Source organism: Pezoporus flaviventris, unplaced genomic scaffold, assembly GCF_033815535.1.
Source record: "Pezoporus flaviventris isolate CSIRO_AGI_PZ_B2104156 unplaced genomic scaffold, CSIRO_AGI_Pfla_v1 ptg000013l, whole genome shotgun sequence".
Taxonomy (NCBI): domain Eukaryota; kingdom Metazoa; phylum Chordata; class Aves; order Psittaciformes; family Psittacidae; genus Pezoporus; species Pezoporus flaviventris.
This window is the reverse complement of record NW_026892561.1, coordinates 25,429,198-25,443,696: the sequence shown is the minus strand read 5'-3', so window position 1 is coordinate 25,443,696 and position 14,499 is coordinate 25,429,198. Positions and strand designations below refer to the sequence as shown.

The window sequence follows — 14,499 nt, the reverse complement described above, 5'->3', positions numbered from 1 at the left end:
ATTTTATAGATCTGTTTAGTGTTCAGACTGCAATAGTTCTGAGAAGTCAGAACATGTTTGAAAAAGCCTTTGGACAGATGCATGTTGTTGAATATCGCGTAACTCTTCAATGACACTTGATAAACCTTGTCCTTCATGCTACTCTTGGAAGGGTCCATCCTTGCTGCCATGTGACAGCTACCTTTGGACCATGGATTAGTCTTCAGAATTTTTTGTTACCATTACAGGTAGGGAAAGTGATGCCCAAGAACAAGTGATTAAGTAATGTTGCCTGTGTCTGTCAGAGCCAGAATCAGAGTTGGCTGGGAACATCTGGTGCTTATCTCCAGTGCTGAGTACCAAATAGCTTTGCTTTAAATCTGTGAATGCTTTAGGATTGCCTCAGCTCCATTGTTCTAGTTGTATCTTGCTGTATTGAGTTTGCATGGCAAGGTTTTGGTAGTGGGGTTGTACAAGTGTGGCTTTTGTGAGAAGCTGCTGGAAGTTTCCCCCATGTCCAATAGAGCCGATGCCAGACAGCTCCAAAACGGAGCTGCTGCTGGCCAAGGCTGAGCCATTCAGCAAATGGTAGCGCCTCTGGGATAACATATTAAGAAGGGGGCGGGGGGAACAGCACAATAGCAACTTCAGCTGGAGAGGGGAGTGAAAATATGAGAGAGAAACAGCCATGCAGATAGGAAGATCAGTGAAGGAGGTGCTCCAGGTGTTGGAACAGAGAAACCCCTGCAGCCCATGGGGTGGCCTATGGTGAAGCAGGCTGTCTCCCTGTAGCCCATGGAGGTCCGCGGCGGAGCAGGGGTATGCTCAAAGGAGGTTGAGACCTTGTGAGAAGCCTGTGCTGGAGCAGAATCCTGTCAGGACCTGTGACCCCATGGAGAGAGGAGCTCACACTGGAGTAGGTTTTCTGGTAGGGCTTGTGACCCAGCAGGGACCCATGCTGGAGCAGTCTATTCCTGAAGGACTGCACTCTGCAGAAGTGACCTGCACTGGAGCAGTTCATTAGGAACTGCGGCCTATGGGAAGGACTCATGGTGGAGAAGTTAGTGGAGGATTGTCTCCTGTGGGAGGGACCCCACTGTGGAGCAGGGGAAGAGTGTGAGGAGTTCTCCCCTGGGAAGGAAAGAACGGCAGAGACAATGTGTGATCCTGTGACCACAACCCCCACTCACTGTTCCCCTGCACTGCTGGGATGGGAGGAGGTAGAGAATTTGGGAGTAAAGTTCAGCCTAGGAAGAAGGGAGAGATGGGTGGAAGGTGATTTTAAGATGCAGTTTTATTTCTCATTATCCTACTCTGATTTGATTTGACTAATTTCTCCAAGTCAAGTCTGTTTTGCCCTTGACAGTAATTGCTGAGTGATCTCTCCCTGTCCTTATCTCCACCCATGAGCCTTTGGTTATATTTTCTCTCCCCTGTCTAGCTGAAGAGGGGAGTGGTGGAGTCCAGCTGGGGTCAACCAGCCGCATTTGCTACAAGTTTTGCTTAAAGAAAATGCACTTTAGAGGCTTTGTGGATAAACTATGCAAGAAATAAGGTTGTTCATACATGGTAATGCACTTTTAAAAATTAGACAACCTCCATTCAGTTACACAAAATGCTGTTTTCCCATTTTGTTTTTTTCTCCAGCATAGCCCTCACGCTGTGTTTTACTTTATGCTATTAAAAATCTACTTTGAGGACTAAATAACTAATTTTTTAAGATTAATCCCATGTTCTTTCTTATGAGATAACCATTCTGAACTAACTCATTGACATTCCAGGTGTGTCTGAATGGACTTCAATTTGATGGGGGCTACAGTTCATAGAGACACAAGTATTCTTTCTTCCTGCTCCTCCCAGCTCCGTTTCCAATGAGGAAGGTTCAGTGAAAACATTTACATGAGTTATTACATGCATTTTCTTTTCTCCTCTTCTGAGAGCAATTATGAACTGTTTGAAAAGCGCTGTCCTTGAACGCAGTATTTCTGGCATATCACCACCTGTAACTGTACCAATGTAGCAGGCCACCCTACTGTGTTAAACTCCAAGTTATTAACTATTCTCAGATCTTTTCTAAATAATGTTGGGAACCCAACCACTATTGATCAATATATCTTAGAGTATGCCTCATGGATGTTTACTGTGCAGCTAAACTTACATAGTAACAAAAAGGACAAAACTTTGGCAGCCATGTCAAGAAAAAAAGAAAGCATACATATTTTTATTTTCTTTGAATTTTTATAAAGCGTGAGTGTAGTGCTATGGATCATTTTTTATGGAAATTGGTCAGATTTCCTTGAGTCAGATTTCCTCAGAGAAGTACATTATGATTATGAATTATGAGAAAATGAAAGATTTTACATAGTATTTTTGACTATTAGGAAATCTTCTTTTTTGTTAGAACTAAAGGAATATTGTTTGCTGGGGAGATTTGTACCCATTCACACTATCTGAGGGACTCAGAATTTAGAGCCTTTCAGTTACAGTGGAGTCTGAGATAGATGGGATCAAGAGGCAGGTTGGAATACCTAAGCATTAGTTTTTGTGCTGCTTCTTAGAAATTATATCCTTTTCCCCCTTCTCCACATGGTGTTTTCATTCACTGTACAGCTGTCATTGGCCCTGCAACTCTCAAGCCAGGAGACCCAGACTCTCTGGGGTCATGTAGATTTTTCTGCCATGGAGCTATGTGGAAATAAAGGCAAAATTTTTGGAAGAACAAGTTTGGGCATTCCTGGGCATGACTTTGATTGTGTAAGTTGATCTAGAAAACCTGGAGCTTCTGGCATCTCCTTGAGACTTGAGCTAGTGAAAGGAATACCTTCACCAGAATGAGGGTTGCTTTGGAATAGATGAAGAAAGTTTGCAGTGGGAGGTGTGAGAGAATCCCGCTGATTTAGAACTGGAATGCGATAGAGAGCTTCTGTTATTTGGAATGGAATATACTTTCCTGACATGTTTGTCTTGTTGCAGTGATGTCTATAATGGTGATCATGGAAATGAGGAGGGTGATGTAGTCCATGATGGGGTGGAGGATGATGGTGGTGATGTGGCCCATGAGGGGGGGGAGGACAGTGTGGTCCGTGATGGGGAGGAGGATGGTGGTGATGTGGTCCATGAGGAGGGGGAGGACAGTGTGGTCCATGAGGAGGGGGAGGGCAGCGTGGTCCATGATGGGGAGGAGGATGGTGGTGATGTGGTCCATGAGGAGGGGGAGGGCAGTGTGGTCCATGATGGGGAGGAGGATGGTGGTGATGTGGTCCATGAGGAGGGGGAGGGCAGTGTGGTCCATGATGGGGAGGAGGATGGTGGTGATGTGGTCCATGAGGAGGAGGAGGACAGTGTGGTCCATGATGGGGACCAGGAGGAGGAGGATGTGGTGCATCATCAGGAGGAGGAGCAGAAGGGGAATGTTGTGATTCTTCTTGGGGAGGAGAATGTGGTTCATCATGGTGAGGAGGAGGGGGATGATGTGGTCCACCGTGGGGAGGAGGTGGAGGACAGTGGTGTGGAGGGTGAAGGTGGTGATGTGGTCCATCATGGGGGGGAGGAGGAGCAGCTTCTTCATGGCTGTCTTGATGTTCTTCATTGAAACTGTGGTCATGCTCAGGGTCTTCGGGTCTGGACTGAGAAGGGGGTGGACATCCATGCCTGTGATGATGTCTGTGGCCAAAATGATGATGGGGATGTCTGTGCAGTTGTCCCAGAGCTGAATATCTGCATCTTTTCCCATAGCCATGCTTCTGTTTGTAAAAACACCAGGGGAGGAAGTGTTAACATGTTAATAGGACAGAGAAAGAGACAGAAGTGAGAGGTAGTAGGTTTGCATTTATGGATCTGGTGAACCCCCAAACCCCCAAACCAAACTCTGCATTTTTTCAGGATAGAAGAGAAGGAGTAGATGATAAAATGCTAAATTACTGAAAATTGTCTGGAAATACTACACCATAACAAAATGAAATGAGCAAAATAAACAAAATTTGTGATGTATCAAAACAAAATAAACCCCACATTGGAGTAGCTGTCGTAATATAAACTGGAGTGCCAAGTATGGTAAAGAGCATCTCCCCTCCTCTTGCTTTCTAAAGTTCCTCTGAACTTGTTTGTCATCTCTATTCACTTTGACTAAGGAGTACGATTGGACTAGGAGGAGACACCCTTGGAGCGAGTAGTAGGGATAACTCAGTTCTAATTCATTCACTGATTGACCTAGCAGTCAAAAGCCAGCCTGTCCTGACATGCTGCATCACACCCAGGCAATAATAAAGGGACATAACAGTTGTTCCAATCATCTGTCAGTCTGGACTAACAGATGATTATGTAGCCTGCATGAGGATATAACCAGAGACATTTCAGTAAGTGAATACATACCCAGGGATGGTAGATTTCACAGCTTATATCTGTTCCATCAGGTTCTTCTGAACCACTGATAATTCTTGCCTTGCAGAATCCCACATGCTAAGCAAAAGAAGAAGTCAAAAAACAATGCACATCTGGGTTCTTGTGGTGGAGTTAATAGAAGTTACTGGAAGTTTAACATTTTGAAAGCTAGGCTAGTTCCTTCAGTACCTAAGTATGTTTATGTAACTTGGCTAGATCCTGAGCTTTCTGGCCAGTGATACTTGTCAGTGATTAATCATGATTAAAATATATGCCATTTTTTAGTATGCTTTACTGTGAAGACCACTTTGCCATGGGCATGTAGAGAGCTGCTACACTCCAACTTAGCTTTCTTTTGATGTCTGTAGGTAATTGGTCAATGTCTCCAAAATGAGTACCCCATGAGTGACTGATTTTTTTTTTTTTTTTACTTTTTTTTTTTCTGTCTTTGCTTGTCAAATGTCTGCTCATACTGGCTACTCTGAAGTTTTGCTCAAAGTCCTCAAAACCAGACACTGCATAGCTATGCTGCTTCAGACAAAGTTCAAGGTAGAGCTTTCACCCATATGTATTTTTGATAAGTAATCTTTCATAATCTTTTAGCGTTACTTCCCTTAGCATTCTGTTTGCTGTGACTTTCACCTGCTGTCCAGTCATTGTGTGTGGAATTGCTCATGTGAAAGTGCACATAACTCGGGTAAAGTGTTCTGTGTATGTTCTCTATGTTATCTATAGTGGGTGTTTTGTCTTGATACATGTTTGGGCCATTAGTAGCCTGTTGTGATCAATGGTTATAAATGTTAACAGCAGTTTACACACATACACCAGTGGTGGCAGCATTGAGAACAGAATTCAAAAACTAGCTGTCTCTCTGGCTTGTCCTTCATTCTAGTGAACTTCTGTTTCTGATACCTGTCCATTCACAACCGTTCCCAGTCGTCTGGAATATAAAGAGCCAAAGCAGAAAATGGATGTAGATAAAATAAAAGTTCTACATGTTTTATTTTTCCATATTTTATTTGATTCCTTCAATTTAATTTCTGAAATTTATTCTGAAATTAGGACCTTGCCTAGTTATTTCTTTGGTGTAGACTATTATTGCAATGGGAAGGTGGGTGAGGAGAGTACTTTTATAGTAATTTGCAGGCAAGCCTGAATTATTCCACTATCCATTTCCCTGCAGCAGAGGAAAACAAAAAAAAAGTAACCCTGGGCTCAATGGGATGACAACACATGCATTTTTTTCAAGATCTATGATTTGTGTTAGTGTAAAAGTTTGCATGAATGATTTACTAGGGAATGGCCACAGTTCAAATATGAAAGCCACATATAAACTGAAAAGCTCACCTCTAGGCCTGTAATATACCAGACTCCAGCTACATTTAAATTCAAAAGTTCAGACTGGTTCCTTACAGAATAAAAAGGAGCAGCTGTAAAATTAGCACCTGGACATGGACATGCTGGATTTTAAATTTTGAGTTGGGGTGTATGCTTATAAGAAATACTTGGAAATATTGTGGGAAGATCTTCCTGGTGCCATTCATTTTATCAGTTTTCATTCTAAGACTACTTACAGTGTGCCAGTCATCAAGAAAATCACATTCCAATGCCTGATCTGCTTGTTGTGCAGGTTTGGAACAGTTGGTCTCTTTTATAGAAAATCCTAAAATGTGACCTTCACGGGAGCCAATCTGAAACCAAGAGGTCAAACAAGAAGTAGCAACTAGGTGTATTTAAAGTTCTGTAATTTTAAAAGCAACCATACTTCATATCATTGTCAAAATCCCATCTACCTCATGCTTTCATTACCTGTGCTGTTCCAATGTTAATATATATACGGTAAGGAAAATAGATTATATATTTTATACCTTACTTTCTGCACACCTTTATGAGTTCCAGGAATGGTTGCTTTATTTCTTTGTCTGGTATCTGTATGTATTAAGACCTGTTACTTTTGCAGTCTGTGTTTTTAGAAAGTAGCATCCTTAGAGTCTTCTCCCCAAATTGAACTGCTGCTCCTCTGAAAGTACGGAGATCTATTGGATGACAACCACCACTTTCCAGTGATGGGAATGCATAGTACTACAGTGCTGATGTTATTTTGAGATAAAATTTTGCCAGTTACAGTGAGATTGTTGCTTTCTCTGTTGTCAGTGGCATTATTCATACAGAAGGCATTGTTCCATAAGATCATGAGAGAAAGCCTTTGTGATCCTAGTAAAATCCATAAAAAGGTGTTTCGTTTTAATTTCCAGCTGTAGTAGTAGTTTATTTTAAGTCTGTGTGAAAGATGTCCATAGCATATGTGTGCACACAAGTTTCATTAGCTTGACTAAACTGGTTAAAAGTGGATGCACATACCTTATGGTATATGTTTTATCATAATTAATAGTTTCTAAGTGTTAAGGAGTCTACTGAAATCCACTGGTGCAATCTAAATTGTCACTGTAGCTGAAGGCAGCAAAATGTGAAGTCAAAGCCTTTAGGGAGAAATCTATGAATCAGGCAATCTGAAAACAGCCACTTGCTAAATGGGAGTAGGGGTACACTGCACGGGACTGCAGTGTAGAACACTGTAGTGTTTCTGAGCAATATTAAAAGCTGCAGGGAGGTGGGGTCGGCATGCTATAATGTTGGCAGTTTCCAAGATCAACATGTATTATGGGAAGGACCATGGGACCTCATTACTGAGGTGTCCTGAACTGACAAGTGTTGGCAGATGATCCTGTGCTGTTTGTGTGAAGGTCTCCAGTATCTAGCAACAAGAAATTGTGGTGATGTGAGAGTTATACTTCAAATCACCCAAAGGATAAGTCTTTGTGGTAACATCACTCAAAGATGGAGGAGTTATTTACTAGAGCCAGCAGTTCTTCAAGACGTACAGCACAGATGCATACCTCCTGTCATTCAGAGCTCTTGGAGTGCTGCTTTGCTCTGCAGCAGAGATTCAAAATGCTAAATATGCTAAGAGTAGAAAATTATCTGATTTTGGTTGACAGAATGTGTGACTGTGATAATACAATGACTGTACATCTTAAAGAACTCTGTTCAGTAGTAAATACACTCTTGTATGTCATGGTATGATAGGTAAATAGGCATTCAAAATAAAAACAGGTACACAAAGAAGGCTCTGACATTTTGGTTGCCATCTCACTGCTATAGTTTTTAGCAGATGAAGTCCTTTTGCTTTCACACGCCTAAATTAAAGTTAATAACAAGTCTTTGCAGAAATGGGACCTTCAATTTTAACCAGATGATTTACCACTAAATGGTGACAAGCAATAGCTCTGATCCTAGAAAGTTTTGAGTTCTGATCCCACGGCTTTCAGCTCCTCACAAAATTTTGTCATTTATAAGTAATTTTAGGACAAAATGCCACTTACCATCTTTAAAATCTTTTCAATTTTGTCCACGCCGAAGTAGTTTGTGTGGTTACCCTCATTGTTGAATTTTTCCAGGGCCTTCGCAGCAATATTTTTATGTTGCTCAGTGACTTCTAAGATTTCAACTTTCACAGGACAGTCCTTGCACTCTAATAAATCTGGTGGAACTGTGAAAACAGAGAATTTACTAATATTGCAATGGATATTAATACTCTTGGGAGTGTGCATATGCCTTTAATGTGAACTCATAATGAGAAACTGAAATGCAAACATTTCCTTGGAAGTATAATATCTGTGCCTCACTCCTCAAATATGGGTTTGTTCTATAATATGGAAAAAATACAAACTTGTGGAAATGAATATTCTTATAAATCTTTTAGCTCCACTTTAGAATCTTACTGCCCCAAATGGGCATCCTTCCCAAGTTTAGGTTTGTCCTGATACTCGTTATCATGCTATGGTGGACTGGAATGGTGACATCATCTGACGTTAATAAAGTCTGCTTAGAAGAGCAGGGTAACCTTAATTCTATTACTAATTCTTAACATTCCATTTGAATTATCTAAAATATAAATGAATTGCAAGCAGATGAATGAGTCTGCTATATGGTTACCATATACTAGTAATGCACAGACTTGTAATTTGGCACTAGGCCTGGTTTGAGGCATGCATTGGCTTACAACAGTGATTATTTTACCTGGACTTAATGTACAATTGAATCCATATAGTTGAGGTTTCTCCAGCAGGTGGTTTGTATGCATGATAATCTTACACTGCCCAAAGTCCTGAGAAGAAAAAAAGGATATGTGATTATGATGTTATTTTCTCCAAATTTAATTGGATGTAGGTGATCATAGAAATTATGCCTCCTTTCAATGTACAGTACTTCTGAGAATAATAGATGTGGTCATTAATGGAACGTTTTATCTGGTACCTCCCAAAATTTGTGGTCAGATAAAATGGGATATCCCTTTACAAGAGCCTTTATTTTAATTCTCAGTTTTCATGACTGAGTAGACAATGAAAAACTAAACCAGCCTTCTCAGTCATTCTAATACTTGCAGTAATATAATACTAGCTAACAGGGGATGTTAGGATGACAGAGATACACAAGGTTACATAAATCTCTATCAGAAAATGGATGGACCTTTTCTTCCATTCCTTTTCCCCAACTTAATAAAAAGAATAAATCGCTCTTCTAACTTCTCTCCTCTCCATTCCTCTCCTCTTCTCTCCTCTGCTCTCCTCTCTCTATTCTCCTCATGGCCTTCCTGTTTTGTCCTGTCTGGTAGTTCCACCACTCTCCTGTTTAAGTAAACTTTTGGATTGGTAGTTCTCATCCCAGACTGCTTCAGAGGACTGCAAAAATAAAGGGTAAGTATTGCTACATATCGTATGTGTAATTACACTACCAGTATTTCATATTGTCATACAACAAATGCTATGACAGGAAACTGACGAAATGTAACACTGGTATTTCTGGCTAATATACTAGGAATATGCTTAAAAAATAATTTCTAATGCCTTTTAGTTGTCAGCAAATTATTCTTTAAACATCAGTACTGCTACCACCAGTGGAATGCTGAGTGTATCTTCTCTGAGACAAATAAATAAAGCTGCACTTATTTGAGGAATCAACCCTTTTCCAAACCTTTAGCTTACATTCAACAAGTCTAGAATTCAATAGATTTTATTTTATAGTGAGCCATATTAAAGCCTAATCTTAGAGATTTTGTGACATAGAAATTTCTGGGCAGTTAGTTGAAGATCAAGTTAATGCATTATTGACATACGACTCTGCCTGGGTGCCATTACTTGCCATGGAATAGGTGTCACTGTATTCACAGGATGCCCAGTGTCTTCTGGATAATACAGGGCATTCAGTTTCCAGCACATCCAAAGTTAAGTAGAGGAAAGATGAATTTCCCTGGAAGAGAATTGCAGGTAAAAAAAGAGTTTGTATATAAGAAGTTTGGTCTGAAAGAAACTTCTTTGAAGTAGGCATGTTTAATCTTTAATGTAGCTTCCACAGTTCTCTATTAAGGTTTTTCTGAGCTGACAAGCCTAGAAAGGGTTTAGGCTGGAAGGGAACTTTGAAGATCATCTTGTCCAGCCACTTTCTCAAGGCAAAGCTAGCTCCAAAGTTAGATTCAGATGAGTTTGGTGTATCACCAAGACAATGTTCCACAACATCTCTAAGCTGTTCCAGTTTCCATGGAAAAACTTAACCATTTTCTCCATGATTTATTTTTTGGCCTTACATCTAGTGAGAGTTTCCCTTACTGCAACTCACAACTGTTATCTTTTTGTTGAGAACTTGTGAGAAGAGTGTGTTGTTATCCTGTCATCCATCAAGTAGGGAAAATGCCAGTGTTAAAAAGTTGCCATTATGTCTTTCTGATTTTCACGTAGAACATCGGTCTATTAAGAAATCAGTTGCCTAGGCAGCCAATTCTACAGCTACATCCATCTCAAATGACTTTTGTGATCAGATACTCTTTCAGAACTTTGTTTCCTGCTCAAGTTATTCAAGGAGCAGTGCAACAAAGCTGATTATTGTTTGTAATGTAAAAGTGTCCTGGTTTTGGCTGGGATGGAGTTAATTTTCTTCCTAGTAGGTGGTACAGTTCTGTGTTTTGGCTTTACTGTGAGAATAAGGTTGGTAACACACCTATGTTTTAGTTGTTGCTAAGCAGCACTTACCCTGATCAAGAACTTTGCAGTCTCTCATGTTCTGTCAGTGAGGAGATGCGCATGAAGCTTGGAGGGAGCAGAGACAGGACACCTAACCCAAACTTGCCAAAGGGATATTCCATACCATAGATCGTTATGCTCAGCATAGAAAGTGGGCCAGTTGGCTGGGAGCCACTGATCACTATTCGGGGACTGTCTGGCCAACAGTCAGCAGGTGGTGAATGATTGTATTGTGCATCACTTGTGTTTCCTGAATTCTGAATTTTATTACTCCTTTTCTCTTTTTCCTATTATTATCATTGTTGTTGTTATTATTATTACTATTTACCGTTTTTCAATTGTTAAACTGTTCTTTTCCCACGGGTTTTACCTTCTTCCAATTCTCCTTGGAACCCTCTTGGAATCACCCAGGGGTGGGGGATGAGCAAGTGGCTGCATGGTACTTAGTTGCTCTCTGGGATTAAACTATGACAGTCCTTTTTGGTGCCCAACATGGGACATGAAGTGTTGAGATTACAACAGATCTTACCAGAGCGTGTTAAAACAAATTTGTTATAAACGTTCATGATATTGGTGTAATAGTCACTGGTCACAAAAAATGTTCATTCATTCACCCTTTAATAGCTCCATATGGCTAGTGTGACAGTCTAATGGAGAGTGGAGACTAGCAGTAGACTATCACAGCCTGAATGAAGCCACACTGCCGCTGAGTGCTGCCATACCAGACATTCTAGAACTGAGAAGGTGCAGAGACCTTACAGGGAGAATTCTCTAGCAGTAGAATAGACAGAAGGGTCTTTGCTCTTCTTGTAGGCTCTGTATGATAGCTGAAGCTGAGACCCTGGATCGCAAAGACAGCAGAATTCATTAAGGGTATAAAGCAGACCATAAGCATGTTAGTCTAGTGGTTATACCATTCACCTGGAAATGTGAATCCTCAGCTCTGATCCCTGTTCCAAATTATGGTTCTATGGTTTGTGGAGTTAATAATTGATTAAAATGTAGAAACACTGAGATTTTTCTTTTTAGAAATAACTATGGTTCTACTCTTCCATCCCATGAATTTTGCATGTCTTACTGTCCAGTGACTCCCCTTCACAGGGGTGGCACACACACAGTTGCATGGCAGCAGCATTCTTCAAGAATGGGAGACTTGAAGCCTTAATCTCTTAATGCTGAAGATTAAGAAGGCTGATTGCCCCCTGCATGAGTTCTTTAACTACCTGGCTATTGTGTAAAACCCAATAGTATCACTTGCCACATCCTTGGAATCTGGGCTTTGGGTCACTTCCTGACTTTTTTCTTGTCCTAACAGGCAGTCTTAAGCATCTCCATCAAACCCTGCCTGTTTTTTCAGTTGACATACTGAGATGTGCAATGCATTTCTTAAACAGTGGCTGTGTGCCTGGATTCTAATTTCATAGGCAAGCAGATAAAAGGTAGTCAGGTGCATTAGTATATCTTCATGTCCTTGGTCTCTTTTATCTAATAGTTAAAGAAGTTTTGTATTCTGTTGCTTTTTCTGCTATTTATTTGCTTTGGCATTTAGGCAATCATTGACAAAGGCTTGTGTATTCTCTCTAGGATATAGAAATAGGAAGGAAACAGGAAATGACTGAAGCAGATTCTCTATCCAGCCGTTCCCCTGTTATGCAGAGTGGCATTTTCATCTCCCAGAATTAAGATGATAACAAAATGCCAGTTTTGAGGATAGGTTGATCTAATTAATATTAGACATTCACAGGTTAAAGAAACCCTTCAAATATAAATTTTGAACACAAAAGAGACATGACAACAGGCAGGACAGAATAATTTTCAGTGTTGTGTAAAGCTGTTTGGAGCATCTCTTACAACAACATCTTGTCAGCCAAGAGAATAAGGGCATTCAGCATTGTTCAAGATCAAGCTTATGTACAGTAAACCATGTACAAAGGAATACTGAGACAATGTAAATCAGAACTGATTCCTTGAATTATATCAACATTCCTCTGTTAAAAGCAATAAACATAAGCTTTTAAAGAGTTGGGTCATTATTTTAAAATCACAAGTCTTGTGTAAATCAGCCTTTAAATTGATACTTACTATATGTAGTTCATGTGCATCAGTAACACGGAACAACCCAAAAACATAGCCACTTCTGCGATGTCTGTTGACCAAATCCAGGGCCACTCCTGCATCTGTTTCAACGGTATTACAGTCTGCAGGTGTAATTGTTTTGTTTTGGGCATTAGAGCACTGCAGTAGTATTAGGAAAAAAGCTGAAGCTAGAAGCAGCATTTTGTTTGTGGCTTCAGGTCTCATCTGCCTGTGCTCTAATAAAGTCAGTAGTCTGCTTTTAAATTTAAATCAGAGTAGCCCACCAAAGTTATAAGTGAATGCTAGAAGGGCATGATTTTATATAAATTTGAGTGTTGTGTCAGAGGGCCATTACCTTGACCCTGGATTAACATTTAGAAACATCGAGTAAATGATTAGATAGTGATTTAGCAGATTTTGAGGAAAGTAGGCCTTATAAGGCCCATCAAAGGGACTATGTTTGTGATTCCTTAGCAGACATTGTGCAACAGTGTTTTACTATGAAAAATATGTAGCTTCTAACAATGTGCTGCTGAGCCTGAAATTAAGAAGGTCCAGTTTATGTATGCATGTATTACCCAATCTTGGTTTTCTGTTTATTGTAAAAACAATTGAACTGAAAATACGGTGAAATGTTTGTGGTCAAATGATGGCTATATCCATATCCCTGATTTTACAGATCCTTACCTAGCAGAGAAGTAGTGAAAGGAAAACAAGATGACCCCTTTCACAGGATACACCAATATCCTCTGCTAATCAGAATAGAGATATTATGTCATTGTATTAAAAATATTTATTCAGAATACTTTAAACCATTCTTAAAAGGCAGTAATTGCTTGCCAGAGAGTGGAATAGAATCATAGAATCATAGAACAGTTAGGGATGGAAAGGACCTTAAGATCATCTAGTTCCAACCCCTCTGCCATGGGCAGAGACACCTCCCACTAAACCATGTCACCAAGGCTCTGTCCAACCTGGCCTTGAACACCATCATGGATGGAGCATTCACAACTCCCTGGGCAACCCATTCCAGTGCCTCACCACCCTTACAGTAAAGAATTTCTTTCTTATATCCAATCTAAACTTCCCCTGTTTAAGTTTTAACCTGTTACCCCTTGTCCTGTCACTACAGTCCCTAATGAAGAGTCCATCCCCAGCATCCCTATAGCCCCCCTTCAAATACTGGAAGGCTGCTATGAGGTCTCCACGCAGCCTTCTCTTCCCCAGGCTGAACAGCCCCAACTTCCTCAGCCTATCTTCATACGGGAGGTGCTCCAGTCCCCTGATCAACCTCATGGCCCTTCTCTGGACTTGTTCCAACAGTTCCATGTCCTTTTTATGTTGAGGACACCAGAACAGTACACAATACTCCAAGTGAAGTCTCATGAGAGCAGAAGGGCAGGATCACCTCCTTCAACCTGCTGGTCACACTCCTTTTGGTGCAGCCCGGGATGCGGTTGGCTTTCTGGGCTGCGAGCGCACACTCCCGGCTCATGTTCATTTTCTCATTGACCAACACCCCCAAGTCTTTCTCCACAGGGCTGCTCTGAATCTCTTCTCTGCCCAACCTGTAGCTGTGCCTGGGATTGCTCTGACCCAGGTGTAGGACTTTGCACTTGGCATGGTTAAACTTCATAATGTTGGCATCAGCCCACCTCACAAGCATGTCAAGGTCCCTCTGGATGGCATTCCTTCCCTCCAGCGTATCAACTGAACCACACAGCTTGGTGTCATCTGCAAACTTGCTGAGGGCGCACTCAATCCCACTGTCCGTGTCACCAACAAAGATGTTGAACAAGACCGGTCCCAACACCGATCCCTAAGGGACACCACTCGTTACTGGTCTCCAGCCGGACATTGAGCCATTGACCACAACTCTTTGTGTGAGGCCATCCAGCCAGTTCTTTATCCACCGAGTGGTCCATCCATCAAATTGATGTCTCTCCAATTTAGAGACAAGGATGTCGAACTCTTTGCATAAGTCCAG

General features: G+C 41.0%; 1 protein-coding gene across 1 annotated transcript; it reads right to left on the bottom strand.

The window, feature by feature from the left end:
* Nucleotides 1-2,172: 2,172 nt before the first annotated feature.
* Nucleotides 2,173-12,782, bottom strand: HRG (histidine rich glycoprotein). Its single transcript, XM_061452387.1, has 7 exons — nt 12,519-12,782; nt 9,562-9,669; nt 8,440-8,527; nt 7,743-7,909; nt 5,934-6,050; nt 4,351-4,437; nt 2,173-3,722 (listed from the first exon to the last, which is right to left on the bottom strand). The coding sequence occupies exons 1-7, from the start codon at nt 12,735-12,737 to the stop codon at nt 2,640-2,642; spliced, it is 1,869 nt and encodes a 622-aa protein (XP_061308371.1). The 5' UTR covers nt 12,738-12,782; the 3' UTR covers nt 2,173-2,639.
* Between the last annotated feature and the right edge of the window lie 1,717 nt (nt 12,783-14,499).

Bases quoted from the DNA above. Each gene is read 5' to 3' on its own strand.
- HRG (XM_061452387.1), bottom strand. From the start codon at position 12,737: ATGAGACCTGAAGCCACAAACAAAATGCTGCTTCTAGCTTCAGCTTTT. The intron at 7,910-8,439 runs GTAAAATAATCA...CTGTTTTCACAG, and splicing joins CAATTGTACATTAAGTCCAG to TTCCACCAGATTTATTAGAG. The intron at 4,438-5,933 runs GTAAGTAGTCTT...TCTTTTGCTTAG, and splicing joins TTCTTGATGACTGGCACACT to CATGTGGGATTCTGCAAGGC.